Source organism: Manduca sexta, unplaced genomic scaffold (genome assembly GCF_014839805.1).
Source record: "Manduca sexta isolate Smith_Timp_Sample1 unplaced genomic scaffold, JHU_Msex_v1.0 HiC_scaffold_28, whole genome shotgun sequence".
In the NCBI taxonomy this organism is placed as follows: Eukaryota; Metazoa; Arthropoda; class Insecta; order Lepidoptera; family Sphingidae; genus Manduca; species Manduca sexta.
In genome coordinates, this window is record NW_023593800.1 from 713,869 (window position 1) to 734,107 (window position 20,239).

The following is a 20,239-nucleotide window of genomic DNA, read 5'->3' on the forward strand; positions in this document are numbered from 1 at the left end:
ATGTATATTGCCAGATAATTATTCAAGGAATCATTTCAATGATCATCACGGATAACTTCCCGCTGTGAATTCACATATTTTATGTTATAATGACGAAAACCTAACAGCAAGTCATAAGAAAACACTTGTAGATCTATCTGGGGTTCCTAGTTTCAAAGATGCAGAAGTCAAACTCTTGGACAAGGATAATTTATCTGCTGACGTGTATAAATAAAATGCAGAGTAAACCGAAGAGTTAATTAAAACTGTAACAGCTGACGACGTGAGAGGTTTCGAATTGATTTCCGATGTAGTATATTTATTATTACTTCATAACGAGTTCATTTATATCCGACGATAGGGATAAGTGGTTTAATCTTGACAAATATAATTTTCATTGGAAAATAAAGCAGAAATTGAGCAAAAAAGTCAACACAAGACTCAAAATCCAATGCTATATGAGACAAATGCAGCTTTGTAATTCAAGGTCATGGGAAGTGTTGATGCTCTTTATAGCTAAGCATAACTCTCGCAATCAGGCGAGCGTTTGGTCGTCATTTTGTGATGTAAAACAAGAAAAGAAATATAATTACATCGCTGTTCTATCTATATGTTCATTTATATTCTCGGATTACAAATGATTTCATAACTCAACCTTGAAACATTTCACTTTGAGTAGAATACGGAAACTAAATCTGATCTAAAGGTCAGGCTTGTTTCGCCAGATGCCGGATTGATTTTACTGATATGTGACACTAGATTCAATGTTAACAGATAGTATGAAATGTATATTGTTATGGATTAGATATTCAAATGCCCACCTACTTAGTGGCAACGTACTTGGACTGGGTGGTTATGGGTTCAATTTTCAGGACGGGCAAAATTTTATGTGTTTTTTTTACGATCTGTCTGGGATGGGGATTCTTTAATTCGGTTGACGTACGGCAGACGTAAAGCTAAATCAATCCTTCAACATACATGTAAAATTTGAAAAAAATATGTTGTGTCGACGCCGCTGAAGGAGAACGAGTCAAATGTAAAAAAGAGGGATCAGTAATAACTTTTCCTAGCAAACCGAATAAAGAGATTTCGTGCGATCAAACCTACTCCTAATTCCCTACAGAAAGTGTTTCTTGATTAGATCCAAGACAGTAGTAGTAAACATTATAATTCGCTATAAATTTAATATTTTAATATTTTTAAATTATCCAAGTTGTTTATTACGCTTCTCAAACTATTTCTCGTTGTATGACCTTATACTATTTTTAAACAGTCGGTACCCATGTTCCATTTGGCACATAAGAACACGAGTATGTGTCGTATTAAAAACATTATATTACAATACAATGGCACGCCATTTACATATTCTGTTCATTTCTATAACCGCGTTCGTATTGTATTTGAACATTAATATTTATTACGTGAGTACAGGTTTATTTTAATATCAAGTGCTGATTTATGTCGCAATACCAATGTAGTTTTAATCAGTAATTGAGTTAAATATTTTGTCTCTTTCCATTTATTGGAGAAAGAAAGTGACAAAACAAATTAAATAAAACGATAATGACTGACGTATACTAAGAAAAAAGATTTTTTTATTTGTTACCGACATCGTCATTTCTTTATTTTTCAATACACATATTAAAAAAAATATTGACTTATGAGTGGAAAACAAAATGAGAAATATTTTTTAAATATATTTGTTGAGTAATGTCTCGGTGCCTTGTCTGCCTCGGTGGCGGACTGCATGCGAGGTACAGCAGCGATCTGAGGTCCTGGGTTCGAATCCCGTGTCTGCAAAGCGATATTTGCTTTTTCTGCTCAGTATCAGCCCAGGGTCTGGAATACGTGCTTGATATGACGATGGGCTCGCCCCCTATCACATCACGGGACGGAAACACTTGGCGAAAAGTGGGTGCCCTGGTTGCGTCTCTGCATATCCCTTCAGGGATAAATGCGTGGTGTGTGTGTGTAATATATAAATGTTCATTAAATAAAACTCCGGTTTTGTAGCGGATGTAGAAAAAGTTATAAGTTGCCTTGAATACAAAAACTATCCATTCGTATAAGAGAAAGGACATGAAACAGATTGTTACAACTGTTCGTTTTTGCACGTATAAACATAGGAGGAAGTGTATATTAAAACGGAAATGTAAGTAATATTAATATAGATTGTACTGTATCCATAAACTATGTTTTAATTAATTCGTTCCCCTTCGCTGTTAAAACCAGAGCGACAATACATTTATCAATAACTAGCTTATGCTCGATGCTTTGCCATCGTGAAGGAGTTTTCCGGGATAAAAGTCCCGCTATATATTTTCCCAGGATAGAAAGTTGTCTATAACCTCCCCAGGGCCTTATACTATCTTCATACCAAATTTCATAAAAAACCATTCAGTAGATTTGGGAAAATCGATAACATACAGACAGACAGAAAAGAGAACAATGTTTTATAAATTTCTTATAGATTAAGATATAAAATAAAATAATACTATCTTTACAATGAAAATTCTCAACTCAAAATCTCAGTAAATTTATTGTATAAACTAAACAGCTTGATGAATTAAAAATGGTGGCTTGGCTATTTGTCTTGATCTAGTTACCGGAATTTGTACAGCAGATTGGGCGCTCATTAGCCAGAGTAATTAATACAGCGTCCGCCTTGTATTATACAAGAGTTATGACTAGTGTTTATTTTTATTGTTTACTAGGTTTGACTTGCGACTTTGTCTGCGTGAAAGATTTATTCCGGGACAAAAAGTATTCTATGATCTACCTAAAGTCTTTCACCCTTATTCATAGACGTTATTTATTTAAGGACGGAGCATTGCTGTGATAACAAGTTCGTTTCTCAGTGCTGACGACATGGCAGCCTTTGCAGTGCGTAGACATAGGGCGGTTGTGATTGGCTAATATTGAGATACAACTTGAATCTAGTTGGCTGTCAGATAAACAAAGCTGAACAAACAGCAAGCTGTCAAATAAACAAAGCTGAGAAACAGACTTGTTATCACAGCAATGCTCCGTCTTTAGATAAATAACGTCTATGAATAAGGGGGTTTAACTATATCCATACTAAATTGCATCGAAATCCGTTCGGTAATTTTTGAGTTTATCACTTCAGACCGACAGACGCGGCAAGGGAATTTGTTTTGTAATATGCTAGGATGTGTCTATAAACTTATTATAATGAAGGCATTATAGACCATGGTATCGCAAGTCCCGAGTTCAGTTCGGAGATAAGTCTATTCCGAAATCTATGTTTATTTGTGTTTGTATCGCACTTTAGGTGCTAGATTTTTAAATAAATGTGCCAGTTGCAATAATTATTACTTTTGTCAAACTATTACGTGTGTATTGTCGCAACTCTAATCGCTTTTAATTTAACCAAGTTTGTGTTGTAGCAACTCTTATGGCTTTTACTTTAGCTATTACTTTTAAAATTCATGAAAAAAGTTACTGGTAATGTAGGTTAAATATAGCAAGCTTGTGTAACAGTAAAAGCATTTCTATCCAACACAGATAGTGTAACACTATTGGTGATAGTTCCAAGGATCTGGTAATCGATCACACAGCAGCGGGTCAATATGTCGACGGCCCAAACCCCTCGGAATCCCGATATTGACGGATCATGACACGAGTAACCATGCACATAACTTTAGATATATTCTTTGTATCCTAAAACCATTTGTTAGAAATTGGACAATGACTAAACTTAATAAATTCATATTTATTATTCGGGAGTGGCAGAGACACACCTGGAACAAGTTAAACTAATCTAAACAGTTAATTTATTTTAAAATATTTCCTAAAACGTAGATAAAAAATTTAAATAGGATATAGAAGTAACAAAGCTAGACGGGAATAGAATTTTTTCATTAGTCCAATTAGGACACTGACCAACATGAATGTCACAATAGTAAAAGATGAAAACAGTGACGTAATGAGAGGAGTTGTTCATTGAACCGGGTCTCACGCCATGTAGGTTAACAGCCGCGTCTTGCGCTATTGCAGTGACGTCAGGACACGTCACCGACAAGCTGCATATTAACGTTCAGAGACGTAGGTCCGTCTGTCGCCGTTCGACTTTGAAAACAATTTAAGATGTGAGAATTTGTATTGTAGACGTGGTATTTTAGAATTTCTGTATAAACATTTCACTTTGCTATTTATAGTTCCTTAAAGACGGAGTAAAATGTTAATTACATCGGGCGTTTCCGGAAGTATTCGGCTGCGTGGTCTAGCTGGCAGAAGAGAAGATATGTCACGCGCGACTATTCTATTATTCTCTCTGGTTGGATGTTATCATATTAAATTGTAACTATTTTACTGTAAAAAGAGCGTTTAACATAATACATTGTATATGTAATAGTAGTAATAAGCTCAGAAGAATTATGAAACATTAAACAAAATATTACAAACATATTCTGAACAAGAATATTCTACAGTAACAGGAAGGCGAATATAACCAGATCAAACCCATATTCCATTTCTCCCCTTGCTCCCCCGCCCCCTCCAACTTCACGATTTAACGCGCCATCGTACACCGAGGGATATTTTAAATTTGATTGTAAACCTCTTTATGTGAATATATCATATTTTATCACGAGACGAGAGACTCCGATAACGATTGTGATGGAATCGCTTATCGATAACTAGATAATCGAGATATTAAATGGAATGCAGTACTTGAGTTTTTGTTTTGCTGTTTTTTTAATGCTGTATAATATTCAAATATCATCGATCGTATACATTCGTAAGTTTCATGTTCTGAGTTTGATTTTTGAGTTAGCCCTCTAGGATATTAGGAGGTTTTTTTTTATATATGGGCGAGGCAATGTGACCTCACGTCCTCTGACGGAAAACGAAGTAGAATCCAGATAGAATATAGACTAACGAGAGATGATTACCCCTCACCAATCAACACAATTATACCTTTCTCTTCCTTAACCCATTTAGCATCGGAATGTTTGCTGGCAAATATGACAGTTACATGACATTACGCGTGTCACGGAAAAATAACCTTATTATGTAGTATATAATAAGGTTATATTCCCGTGACACACGTAATGTCACACATTACGCGTGTCACGGAAAAATAACCTTATTATGTAGTATATAATAAGGTTATATTCCCGTGACACACGTAATGTCATGTTTGCCGGCAAACATTCCGCTGGTAAATGGGTTAAATAAAACTCTTAGTAGATCTGATATTTCGAAGATAAGGTTTCTCCATTTAAATAGTCCTCTTAATCTATAATCTGTAATCATTACCCAATTTAAAGAGTAACAATAGATGTACAGCAAAACGTATTTCCTGTATGAAACACGAATGAAGTCAAGCGCAAAAGTTACGTTATTACTCATTTAACGCAGTCGGTTTGTTCGTATACGAGTTTCATATCGGGAGATAGTTAGCAACTCTACCCACCCCGCTGCACCGCTGGACTGAATATAAAAAGTTTGCTAATTAAATTACGCGTCCATGTTTATTTAAAGCGTATAAAACTAGAATATGTGTCGCTGCTAATGAGTGTTGCAAATGTAAATAAATTCCAACGAAAAGTTGTGGGTTGGTATAATTTTGGATTCATATCGTATTAGTTCTGTTTTGTTTTTGAATATTTTATTAAATATGCAGTTTGTAATGGCATTGGAGATAAATATACGGAGCTATTGTAGAAAGGAACTTAAGTATTCAACGTTCACAACCATATCTACAAAATATTCACTCGCAAGAAAATCAATTTGGAACTAATTACATTACCTATAGGTCTTATATCTGAAATTTATGATTTTATTCAACTATTCTGTGCCTACATAATAAATTGTTAGCAATAGTGAACACAGAAGAACAATCAAAATACATCGCTCAATGCAACGACACGCGATGACAATGGTTTGATGTCGCAACCAATGACATTGTGTGTAATACTTGCAGTACGTGATATGAAAACTGTTGGTAATTTCATATCATATATAATATCAGCTCTCTATTATATACTGTCCCACTGCTGGGAACTGGCCACCTCTAGTACTGAGAGGGATTAGGCCTTAGTCCACCACGCTAGCCTAGAGCGGATTAATAGACTTTACAAACCCTCAAACTTCTTATAGAGGACTTCTAAGGTATGCGGGTTTCCTCACGACGTTTACCTTCACTGTTACAGCATTCGTGTTATATAATATTTGTTTCATACGGGAATTTCGCCTCTCTGACTACCCATCAAAAGGATTATTAATTATTGCAAGAGAGAGGTTTAGGTCTCTATGTAAGTAATATACAAAATACCTTGCAAATAAGTAATACATACTAAAACGAACTGTCTGATAGCAACTCCATTCAGGAAACATAAAACTGTAACCACATAATTTATATAAAGTCCTAATGGATACTAGAGTACTCAAACACCTTAGCAGCAAACGTTTATAAATTCCGCAGAAAACTCGCTACACAACCTGTTATACCAACTCACAAAACTATTGAACGTAAACCAAGTATCCATATTTCAGAGACAACGTTTATGATAAATCAATATCGAGAAATGCAACCACTCGTGTAGTGCAATAAAGGCGCTTTTTTCTTTTCGTTCAGGCTCGGACACTTTGCTTTGCTGTAAATCGCATTTGAAGAGTCACTCTAAAATGCAGCATCCGAATACGTGCTCAAGATGCGCTATTGGTGTAGGATTTTCCGAACAGCTGGTTCTTATCTTCCGTTCAAGTGTTTGGAAATTCTTTGTAAAAACTAGGTTAAGTTGGAGATGGTGTTCAACTCATTTCTTTCGCAGTGGCCTTTTCCGTGTCTCAAAGATATGTTAAAACTATATAAGTGTAAGAAATATCAACGATGTCCTACATGCGAGACAATCGCATTGTCCGATTTGAGTCAATGCCACCATCTGTCAAGATATACTCGTTCTTTATGAGACGCCGACTTTAATAAAATTACTAGAGTTTTCCTATATTAAAATATGACACATACAACAAAGAATTTAAAGCTAGTGATGTTTTAATTACGGTAAAAATTACGTTACCTCAGTTTCGCCTTCAAGTCTGCGACACAAACAGAAATGTTTCAATCTATCAACCGTCATGCAACATTTGGACGTGTCCAAATATGCATTAAGCGTCTGCAAAACCTTCGCCATTGTCAACCTTTCACATAATTAAAAACAAGCACTAAAGCGGCCGAGAGTTTTCGCACTGGCAACACACGCAAATGTCATTTTTCCCGCGAAAAAATGGCCAGCGGGTCCTTTTTACTTTTTTTTATTTTTTTTTTCTACGTGCAACGATAACAGCCGTGTGCGCGGTCGGAAAAGTGTTCGAGCACTGTTGTTATCAGAAGCTGGCTATCTGGAGTTTGTCACGGCAGATATTGTTACGGCCGATGTATTGTGATGACGATAAGGCGAATAGGTATTTTAGTCGAATGTTATTTCTGCCCTGTTTTGTTACCAAATGCTACATTTTTTGAGTTCACAAAGGATTGAACATGTGAGCTGTAATGGCTCCAGGGAACATGCCCTTGTATTGAGATCTTTCTACAAGTAATGTGAAGGTGAACTTGTATTATTTTATTCTTTCTTTATGTTTATAAGTTATGTTATAAATATATTTTTGTTAATATCTCAGTACGGTTCTAGATAATTGATCACAAACGATACAACTACGAAATAGGTGATGTCATTTCTCTCAGCAGTAGATAAGATATGAAGACACATTTTGCTTTGAACGGTAATCTGAATAAAAATATCGTTACCGTCTACTTATAATTTTAGCGTAAAATTACGTTGTCACTGTAATTTTACGTTGTCAGTAACCAGTGACCACATAGCCTGCAAAGTCATCGAAACGTCGGAAGAAAATAAAAATATATGAACCGCGATAATATCCGAAAAATGATTTAATTTTAATGTCTAACATTCGCGTAGACATAAGAAATCATTACAAATAAAATATTTTTTTATGTGAATCCCACTTTTGTTCACGTGGTATATATTATATACATCATATATACGTAATAAGGGCTAGAACTGCTTACAAAGCTATGTAAATCAGAATGATTTGCTACGAGATGCACAGCGAGCTGCTATTTCTAATGTGCACTGACCTTTAAATGTCAAAAGTGAAATATATTCTTTTTCCACTATTGTATATTTTTCTTTTACTAATGCTGGCATTTAAGAGTAGAGTAATTAGTTGAATTTACTAAGATAATTAAAAATAGTAGTTTTAGAACATCATTATAAGTAAATGTTAATTGTGGTCAACAATTCTTCGGAAGGCTATTTCAGTACTTGAATATTTATTGTATCAATTCCAACATAATATTATAGGTTACAATTAATAAGCCCCTCCCTCCCCCCGAGCACGATAGGGGCACATTTGCCGCGACCCTAAGCGCACAGCTCGTGCGTATGCCTCTTGGTTGCTAAGTTCCCATTGAGGTCTGTCTAAGGGTTCGTGAACATTTCCCTTCCCTTCCTTCCAACCATCCTAAAAACTCCTCTTCCTTCCCCTTCTCTTCCTTCCCTCTATCCCCTCCTATCTTCCTCCCGGACCCTAAGACCGTCTAGCTGGAGGCTACCGAACCTCCAGTGATAGCGGTAGGGTCCACTAACTCATCAGGGGCTGCCGTGGTTGCTAAGCCGGGGGATCGCCTGTACACCATTAGCGGGGTACCCCCACTGATAAAAACCACGGCAGTTCCCAAAAAAACATAATAAGTCATACATTTTTCAATTTAGAGAATGGAGGTTTGAGCAATAAATTATATAACCATATACACAACGGTTATACTATATGGCTAGTCCCGACCTTATACTAAGATTGCATGTAGTGATTATCGGAAACTACAAAGGCCTTTCTCTCACCCGATCCAAAACAAACATTTGCGAATTATTCAAACATTTGTATCGCTACGGAGACCACCAATACAATATTTATTTAATTCTATATACAATTGTTTTGTAAAAGGCATCGCCAATAAATAAATAATGAAATATTTCGCCACTAGTTTCAAAACATTACAATTCCACAAACAATATCTCATTATCAAATCAATTGCAACAATTGTAATTTATCGCTCATTTATCAATTTATAGATAAAACAAGTTTATATAATTACTTTAGACTAATGCCGTTTGCTAAATCGTTCGAATGCAAATTTTATTCATAGTGTAAAAATGCAAAATGTCAGGATAGAAATATATAAAAAAAAAATATCATAACTTATCAAAGTTGACAAAAAACTCATTTTAGAAAACATTTGATAAAACTGTGTTTGAATTCCGAATGTGAATTTCGAAATATAAATTCGAAATAACATGTCATTTTAAATTTTTACTACGCGCCGAATGTAAACAACAATATTTTCAAACAGCCAATTACAGAATTATTTTATGTACCGCTACTGTTGATGTGGCAACACCTGCGATTCTTTACAGGTGACGTTTACCATCTGTCGGTGTTGCTAGTACAGAACCTTGTAGCAACGCCTTGACATACTGTCGCGCGGGTTTTTGTGAGGAACATCAGCTGAATATTTGAACAATTATATTCTGTAAAACCAATAAGGTATCTCCGTAGACTATAGAAAAACTAGAAACGTTTGTGAAGGCGTTTAGAGCATTCCGTTTGTAATTGTTTTAAAGAGATGTTATTTATTTATAGGTACCTACTCTAAGTACATTGCAGCAGTAAGCGAGGCCACTTAGAGCAGAATTATACGTTTCCTTATACGTGAACCGTTGTAAAAGACATTTTCAAATTCAACAAACGACAAATGTTTTATTCCTTTACAGTACCTAAGTTATATTAAATCGTAAACACAATTTTACAATAACGAGGTAATCAAACTGTACTAGAAAAATCATACGCAAATACGACTCGATTAGCTATAATCGCAGATATAAATCGCGGAACATTGCATGCTTGAAACAATCCGTCTTGAATATCCGTCACAGTCAAGCGTCAATGTATCATAACAAACAAAATGATTTACATTAATCGCTAGCACGACGCGACCAGATTCCATCGACACAAATTACTATGTCGTTAATCGAAACATTTGGATATGATGCGTGTATAATGCATTCCATTATAAATTGATATATGATTGCCAACATTACTTATCCAACCAGGATTTGACTCGGTGAACTTCAAATACGTGTGACGATTTCTGTCTCACGAATCAGTTTTATCACGCTTGAAATCGTGGGCAATAAAATTGTCATTTTCACGTTGTATTTTTTTATGTTAAAGATTCCCAAGATGCATTTTTTACGTAACACCACAAGGATTCCAATTTCTTATACTACAAGAGACGTCCATTTTGACATTTACGTCAATTTTTGGCAGATGTTTTATTTAAGTTACACCATCAACCTAAAACAAATAGCTAGTCACGTGAACATTAAATTAGCATTGACATAATTCATCGACAGTTGCAGCTAAATCGACTGCAAACAAATAATGTCCATTGCGCGCTCATTTAGTATTAGTCGACGTTAAGTGAACGGTCGAGCGGTAATGGATGCCGTGCCATTATTGCTGCCGATTCTGAATGGCAGATGCGCAAAGGCCCCGGTCCACCGTCCATTTCGCTAAAATCCTCGTAGTGGTTCGGCCAAATTGAATTTTCATGAAAAACTTACTGGATTTCGTTTTGAAATGGGACGAGTGCGGTTTACGAAGAATGAGTCAAATGGATCTATCGGGTGACGTATTTTATTTGTCGTGCTGTAAAAACCCTGATAAATATAAAAAAACTATGGTTGGTAAAAGGAAAACAAAATGTACTTAAATAATTATTGACTGAGTTTTAACCACAATTACTGTATTTTGTGATTTTAAAGTACGAACAAGGTAACGTTTATAATATACTGTTTGTTTTCAAATTTCCTATCCGTATCATTATTTAAAGTTCCTAAATCTTTATAGTCACCAAAAAACTGTACAAAAATCAGTCATCTAACTTTTAATCAATATTAAATACGCTAACTTCAGAAACCCGGCGTAGTTATATACCAGGATTTCATCGTATCTAAAAATGTAAATACTTCGTATGCACCGAGATTGCGGGCAATGCTTGCCTAAATGTACGTATCTGATTGAAGTTCAAAATTCAAGCGTAAATTTACCGAAACACATGCAAAGCTGGTAATTGGCGAATTCTTTACTATAAATATAAATAAAAATACGCTTGTAACCTACATTATACTGGTCTTCCTGAAATATTACCTATATAGGCCTCTCGTGCAGTACTCTGGCCTAATGTGAGACTATAGCTTCGAAATTTTTATACAGAACTGATATGGCAGATTCTTGACAATATTTAAAAGCAATTAACAAATATTAATTTGAAACATCATAGGATTATACCGAGCCGCCATCTTGGCAAACTGTCTACTCCCCGCTGTTGCTATAACTTCATAGGCACAAATAAAGGCAATAATCCACTCCACCATAATTCAATTTAGAAAAGTGGCAGCGAAATGCTTTCTGCCAGAGATCACTTGGCATGACCGCGTCGAATTAGATTAGGGTGCAGGAAACCATGCCTTGTACCCTTTTAGCTCTTCACTAAAAGCTACACGCCAGTCTAGAAATTGGTTTGTCTACTAAAACGCTTTGAAAATTAAAACTTCTAATCGAACTGACAACAGATACGAGTTAAGTAAAAAGAAGTTGTCAATTTGATTTGTTGTTTCATGCTTTTAAATTGTTAATGTATTTTGCTTACACTATTTATTAAACGATATTAATCAGTGTTTTAAATAATTACCATTTCACTATTCTTTCTTAATCACTGTAATCTGCGTCAATTAGTTTAAGGTAAAACAAAAACACAATTATAATAATAAAAAACTACCTAATGTGAGGAAAGTCTATGTCCTTACAAAAAAAAAATACCTAGTTGCTTAAAATAACTCTGTTTCTAAGATAGCCATATTTTATTAAATATATTAACAATCAAGCACAAAAACGAACATCAGCAGGGTAAAGGTATTGTAAAATCCGCCGTTTGCGTATGAAATACAATTTTTAACATGGGGCGAACAAAAGTCGGCTATTTTTAAAAGAGCGCTAAGCGTTTTCACTATTAATCGTCGTCTCATTGAGTTGTGAAGGTTCTGGATTCGATTCTCTCACTGGATAACAATACAAATATGCGAATTTCTTATTTTCATACACACGAAATGGCACCTTATATAATGTGACCGACATAAACTCAGTAAAATATGGAAGCACTAGTTGCGTTTCCTCTGATCCAGCACCAACCATTTTTTGTAGGGGCCACGAAAACATAGTTATGGTGCCTTGATCGGCAACGAAAATTCATTGATCCACCCATGTCTAAAAATGTAATTAAAATGTAATATTTATTATTTCAATAAATTATAATTATAATTAACTGAATTAATTTACTCCTATAAGGAAAGTATACATATTTATTTATTTAGCACTTCATATACAAATGTATACAGGCGGACTTAATGCCATAGGCATTCTCTACCATTCAAGCTTAGGGTGGTGCAGAGATAATCATGGTAGGTGCATGAAAGGAAGGTAAGAAAATCAGAATATTCGGAAATCATATATATATTTTCTTTAATTTTATTAAAATTGTTGACCACTTACAAGGGCTCAGCGGGCCGCAGATTAACTACAACTGCTCCAACCCTTCAAGGATAAAGTCATAATATTATGTACATAAGTGTTTTTCCTTGTATTTAGTTCGTCGGCTTTTTACTGCCATATACGTAGTTTTAGTTTACATCAAACGAACTATGTCAGATGATGGTTGTTTAGTTAAAGACCACAAAAGTAAGTCAAATAAAAAACGTAGTGTTGCTGAAAGTGTGAATATTTCTTTCTGCCGTTAAGCAGTGCTATCGCAAAAAAAGAATCGTAGCTAGAGAAATTATTGAGCATTAAGGATTTTTTATGTCCAACATGATGAGTTCAAAGCAGTATCATACACTCCATTATAGTTTAATAAAGGACTTTGCGATTAAAATTTTACCTACCAGATATGCACTCTATAATATTAAGTTGACACGGAATTTTGTGATCAAAATTTTACGTGTAAGGATATGCACTCTATAATTGACGCTCAAAACACTCTAGGCCTTCAAAGTGTTGTTAATCAGAATCCGACTAGAGCTACATACATTTACTGGTGGTAGGTCTCTCATATGTGAGAGTCCGCCTGGGTACCACCGCAATGTCTATTTCTACTGCTAAGCAGCTGTGTGTAGTCACTGTTGTGTTCCGGTTTGAAGGAAATTGTAGCCAGTGTAACTACTAAACATAATAAGACTTAACATCTCATGTTTCGGGATAGCGAACGCAGTGGAATACCAAACAATACTTTGTAATTCAATGTGTTGGATGGTGTTTCTACTGTTTATGGGCGGTCGTATCACTTACCATCAGGTGAACGGTAAGCTCGTCTTATCAATCAAAGTAATAAAAAAAACATAAAATCCCTAAGAACTACTTACTCTGTTTTCGACACCTCTGGACAAAATGAACTAGAAAAGATCTTCGCATTTGTTATCGCCTAAGAATAAGTTATCTTCATTAGGGATTACTTTCTTTATTAATCGCAGAAATAGGCCGAATAGTTGTTAAGTAGTTGGCACAAAAACAATAATTAACGACCTTGGGAAGGCAATCTCGTTACAATGATTTGTGGTTTCCCTTAGCGGCCGGTGTGAGGAAACTAAGGAAATGTCATGGTTCACGCCGTGCTTTTGGGAATGGTGTATAAATGACGTCAGTAATTAATGTGGGACCGGCACTTAATCCCTCCATTTGTAACTAAGATTATTTTTGACTTCACGATCATAATGATTTGTTGTAAGCGAATGTTAGACATTGAAATGAAATGAAATGATTTATTTGAATCTGTAAAATGTCATACATTATTGAGATTCCGTCAATATTAACTCTACCAGTTCGGAAAGCAGTTCTCACCAGAGAAGAACGGGCAAGAAACTCTGGTGTTGCTCTTTTCAATCAGTTTCGTGTAAAGACTACAATACATAATAAAGTGAGAAGAGAAAAAAAATAAAATACAATTGGTTTTTTATTGTTGTTTAGAGCAGTTCATTGAATTAAAAGTATTTACGGTTATTTCACGACTACATGTGTTGGACTTCTAGGCTTCAGGGGTGCACTAAGGCCGAAGATATTGTAAACATTGGCGAAACCTAAACGGGTCATTTTGACATCGAGTTACTAAATGAACCTGAGCAAGAATGATCCCGTATACCCTACAACGATAAACAAAGAACAAACCCAACAGTGCCCATTAGTACTATAGCAAAAGATTCAGATATTCAGAATACGAGTCCTCAAAACAACCACAACCACCCCATTTTAAAACCATATTCAAATTCGCTAGAGTTCCTGTGATACGCGAATAGCATTTCGCTTTTAATAGATGCGAGAAGTGGACCGGTAATATTAAATATTTTACAACGTTATAAAAGGTACTCGCCGGTATTAGCATTCCGTACGAGCGTTTAAGTGTTTGCCAATATATTTCTCGGATTTATTGATATTCTCTCGTCCGTGTGGCAAATATCCTGCTATCGACTCCTGCAGGAAGGATTGACGTAAATTTTAGGGCACCAAAGAGTGACCTCTAGAATGCTAAACTTAAATTTTGAAATTACAAAAGAGATGTTGATATATTGATTATAAACCATGTTTATGAAGATGGTTAAGGTTGGCTATATGATTTTGAATTTATTTTCCTAGCTACTCAGCAAATAATGGAAACATGCAAATGATTCTTACCCACGACTGAAAACTTTAGAGTTATTTAGATGCATTATCACTTTGGGCAAAACCTAATAACATACCAGATCATGTATAGTAAATCTATTTCATTTGAATGTTATATGACTACCTTAATATCTATAGGTATATAATCGCTTTAAATATTATACCATAAAACGGAAACATGGTTCGCTAAACGGAACATGAGCTACCTCGCTTGTCAATTAAAATTAGTGACATTATAACTGTTATGGTACGTTCTAAAAATATTTGTAGTCAATAATCTTCTTTATTGACCATTTACAGGACATCATTCAGACGTTCCCAATCGCGTCGCAGTCATATTTTTTAGATGTCAAGACAATGGAAATGCAGTTTTAAGTCTTCTGAGGTGATTCTCGTAAAAACTGGCCGCTGCAAGGTGATTATAATATTAAATGAATCGAAAAATTCCCGTCCACCTGATTGCATTTGTGGTGCACTTCGATTGTCCTCTGTCCCTCTCTGGCATCAAGTTTAACAATGCGTTGAAAAGGAACAATAGAAATAGGGTGTGCATTGATTCAAACGTGTTCGATTCTCGTGACGATGACTTGCATTGTATGTCGATCGGTGCAATATTAATGACGCTTGCCTGTGCTTGGCTAGCTCTCTTGGCCACGTGCCTAGAAGTCAGGCAGTGAAGTACTATTTTTTTTGTATAATAGATGTTCTCTTGTCTTATATTTTAAACCTTCATGTTTATAATACGAAACATAAGAAAATTCTTTTCCATTTTTGAATACGAATAATTTTTTATTCTAAATTTAAAATCGTGTTTTATTTTTTTACTAGCCAGGATTATATGAATTTACAGAATTCATTGTCTTTATATTATTTTCTGTAAGTTTAACAATCGTTATTTAAAACGAGAGAATAGCTAATTCGATCATTCGATATTATATCGAGCGTTGAGCACGACACGAGTGGTCACCGTCGCCATGGCGACAACAGTCACGTACTTCCCACTTCCTGTTTTTATGAATACAGATAGCTCGGTCAATGGTGGAGTTATGGGTTGTTTCGCAGAGGAAACAAAAACACAGCGGTTTGTTTCATTGTTAGAGCGCTGCATTGACAATATATGGAGGAATATAACTTTTTATAGTCATCGAACAAGTGGGACACCTGATGCGAGTGACACTCGTTTATGAATAAAATGACGTAAATCGTTTACGTTTTTTTAACGTTTATGACATTGTCACTTAATGGGGAATTATATTTTTTTATAAAATGATAATGGGGCAATGATAGTGCAAGTTAAATCATATCATATAAAGATCTTAGTGACTTCCATACGATAAGTTGGGCTTTATTTACGAAGAAAACTTTCATTATAATAAAAAATGTATACAACCAACCATTCATAGTATAACTTCCACCTAATAATAACTTCAACTTTATATGTGTAATTAAAAATTTATACACCCAGCCTCATATAGAATAATTTCCGCTAAAAATAACTACCATGTTATATAGTGTCATATTGACAAAATCCCAAAAATAAAGTACCCTAATCAATTCAACATCGGAGAAACATTCACCAATTCATACGTGCAGCTAACCCAAATAGTTAACTTGCAATCGTATTACAGCCTGCATTCGGGACGCATCTTACAAATGGTGGAAACTACGAACTTCGTGTTGAATCAAGTTGCCAAATAGTACAATCACCTTTGTACGATGTTTCTGTGAATGTCGCCTTTATTTACGTGTAGTTTTTTTGCTATACAGTCGGAAACAAAAATAGCTGGACATATTCATATTAAAATCACCTATACAATTTCAGTTTCATTTATATTTTGTTTATTTGAAATAAAGTTAGGCCGTTTTGGTTTATTTTAGTGAAGAAATAAATACTAACAATTACAAAAGTATATTGGCTGTTGGAAGTTTTGAATTTGAATAAATATTTTTGTGATCGACTGCAAAATGTATGATATAATATTTAAAATAGTGTATTTATTGATTTTAATTTGTTTGTGGACATCGCCCGAATTGGTACAAAAGAGTGATTTATGACAAAGTATAATATATATAAGTAAATTTGTATGGACTACAGCGAACAATTACCAACTTTTTTTACAATGGCCTATTCTAAACAAAAATATAATCTATTTTCAAAACCATTGAGTGTATTTTAGAGTATTTTGTCGGGACCTATTTGCGGTACTTTATTTGACCTGTTTGCTCACAGCTCGCATGCATCGAAGCGTGCTAGTTTATTGTGCTCACATTTAGACATATTTTATATTCCTCACGAATTTAACATTTGTGACATTCGCTTTGACGAAATGTCAGAAAGTCAAACTGTTTACTGTAATGGATTGGAGAGCTGACCTTCATGCTAATTGTTAGGTGTATCATTTTTACTTAGCCTATAATTCTTTAATCCTAGTTGATGATTATCTAATGTTAAATTTGAGTTTGATAGTAAAAAATCGTTAAAAACCTTTCACGGAATAAAAGTCAACCTCTTTCCAGGATAATGGTAGTGTATATTAATAACTAGCTCAATCTCTGTGATAAATTTCATGAACACCAAGAAATTTTACGTTTAACAATATCTGCCATATGTTGAATTAATGAATGGAATTACGTATGGTACACAGCTACCCAAAGCCATAACCTGGTGCCAGCCATCAACAGAACATATACAGGCTGGTCATACTTCACAACATACGCAAAATAATGACATTCGCAGTCCGGTCACGAGCGGCACAATGGCGGATGATTCACGCATTTTGTTATGCACCGCGACGATACTTACTTATTGCTTTATTGAGAATTTGTTTTCTCGTGTATATCAAAATAAACTATAAAGTTTAAACTGCCAAACCTTTGAGGGGTTCGTTTGTGACTAGTGTGGTTACTTGAGACTAGGACCTGAATAAATTAATCTCATCTTTAAGTAGGATCTCAAGTAGACCTTTAATGTATAGAGGTTTTTAATAAAGAAAGCTTATTTTGTCATTTAAGAACGGATTTCTGATTTCAGAATCGGCGATGCTTAGTAAACAAAAACTTCTTGAAGGAAGAAGAAGAAAAAGGCAATATTGCTAAAGCACCACGTAGAAAGTGCAGGCTCTGGAAATGAACTACTCAAAAATTCCTCAATCATCAAAACATTTTTTCGAATTCCAAACTTCTTGCTGACTTAAAATATGAATTCCCCATCGAAAGAACATTTCCATAATTCGTTTTTTATTGAAGACCGATAATGAAATATCGAAGTCGGAACGGGAAGTAAGGTAATCAATTTAAGACGACGGATATGAAATGCCTTAGCCTGATTTATATTACAACTACGCCGGTAAACGTAGTTCAGACTTTTAAAAGCATTACGAATAGATACAACTTTGCTAACATTGAATAAATGCTATTAAACGTCTCTCGTAGACATAACCAGTAATGACACCGTCCGCAACTTTTAATTAGGAAGCGCTGTGGCACCGGATGTTTTATATATTTGCAAGATGTTTTATTTACAAGGAGTCTTAATAATTATTAATTATTGTCAGTCTTTGTAATTCTATGGTCGTATGACGATCAATTGTGGGCAGCGCGTCCCCGTAGTGATGAACCGACAGCCAAAAAAGCAGTTTCTTTTTAATGTCTACTGTATACTTAAAGAGCCACTCTGAGAACCATAGCATTACAGATTAAACTACGAATAATCATACAACATATGACGAGCAATGTGATCATGAGCTCAACTCGTGTGAGGCCCAGGGCTGTCGGAAAACCCACCGTTTATAATGCAGAAGGCGCTGGCCATTTGGCGAGCCGACGTGGTGTCATATAGGAAATTTGAAAACGGGTTATCGGGTACTGCGAGACTGCCGTTATAGAGACTTGTTTTATTATCATAAAGCTGTTTTGTTGTTATTTGAACAAACGTTTGAACAAAAGTGGAATGGCGTTTTTTTATAAGATTTTTAAAAGCGTCATTATTTTGTGAATTCACAAGTTAGATTTATAGTTCATAATATTGGGTTTTTTATTAATAAAAGGTGCTGGAGAGTGGGAAGGATACACAATTTGAGACGTAGTTCGTCCCACCCCGTGGTAGTCATTCGGTCAAGCTCAACCTAGTCAACTTATAAAGATTACCTTAACATTTTAACCAATACCATAATACAATAATACCGAGGGCCAGTGCGACAGTAGGTCGTGTGTGAACGTAAAAATAATGGAGAGTAGGTCAGCCTGAGAAAGGTCGGTGTGCGCCCGCGCAACCGGTTTGGTGATCTACCGCGCGGTCGCGTGGTCGCACGGCACTTGCCTCCCTTCTAACGCCCACGGTTCACAACATGACCCAGTTTGATTTACCACTGATCCCTGATAGAACTTTTTGGACACGTAATATTTTGGACAGAGTATATCGCTTAAAGAGATTATATAATAAATAATAATATCAGTCCTGTATTATATACTTGCCCACTGCTTAGCACGGGACTCCTCTACTACTGAGAGGGATTAGGCCTTAGTCCACCAGGCTGGCCTAGTGCGGATTGGTAGACTTCACACACCCTCGAAATTCCTATAGAGAACTTCTCAGATGTGCAGGTTTCCTCACGATGTTCTCCTTCACCGTTAAAGCGAACGATAAATTCACAAAGAATACACACATAGTTTTTTTAGAAAAGTCAGAGGTGTGTGCCCTTGGGATTTGAACCTGCGGACATTCGTCTCGGCAGTCCGTTCCACATCCAACTAGGCTATCGCCGCTTCAAGAGATTGCAAGCTGCTAATCAAAACTGCGTGCGCGCTTGTCTAGTTTAAGCAACCGCTTACTGCAGTCTTGTATTTACGACTTTCGTGTGGTTTGAAACATTGTGGCCAGCGAAGTTGATGGTTATGAAGTAACCCATTTTGTCTCAGGTTGAAAAGTTTTCAATATTAAATTCACCTATCAGGTCACTTTTTTTTTTTTTTTTTTTTTTTTTACGTAGGTAAATCTTCAGTTGACTATCTCCCGCCTTGGGATGGGCGGGAGGGCGTGTCAGACTTTTACCGACTAAGAACCTACGGTGTTCCCATCCTTTGCCTATGTGCCTAGGTCCAAGATCCGGTGGCATTGAGATCTAGGCAGGCACCGGCCCTAAAGGGCCCCGCAAATTATACTGACACTGCTCTTCGAGGCGCGCGTGAAACACTACGCGCCGTACACACGGGCCGTTGGGGTGTTCCGGGCGACGAGCTACCCAATGCTCGTCACCCGACGGTCCGCGCCTACGGAGGCCGACGATCCTCAGCAGACGTTCGACGCCCGCGTCTTGTGCGTCTGCCGTGGCGGATGGGACGTTGGGCGCTTTGGCGCCGTATCCGTTCCGCCACCTCCTTTGCGAGCATCACGTCCTCGCAGAAGGAGGTGACTGCGTCCCACTCTCTCGCCCCGGAGCATGGCTTCTAC

At 36.0% G+C, this 20,239-nt stretch overlaps 1 protein-coding gene across 2 annotated transcripts in view; it reads right to left on the bottom strand.

Annotated features, from left to right (window-relative positions):
* Positions 1–20,239, bottom strand: part of LOC119188401 (MAGUK p55 subfamily member 5-like) — a 103,266-nt gene that overhangs the window by 27,333 nt on the left and 55,694 nt on the right. The window contains exon 1 of one of the 2 annotated variants that reach the window (XM_037446257.1): positions 7,023–7,334. The exons of the other annotated variant lie outside the window; for it this stretch is intronic. Coding sequence (XP_037302154.1) covers positions 7,023–7,136 — 114 coding nt within the window. The 5' untranslated portion in view covers positions 7,137–7,334. Of the gene's footprint in view, positions 1–7,022; positions 7,335–20,239 lie in introns of those variants that run through there. 2 annotated transcript variants of the gene reach the window in all.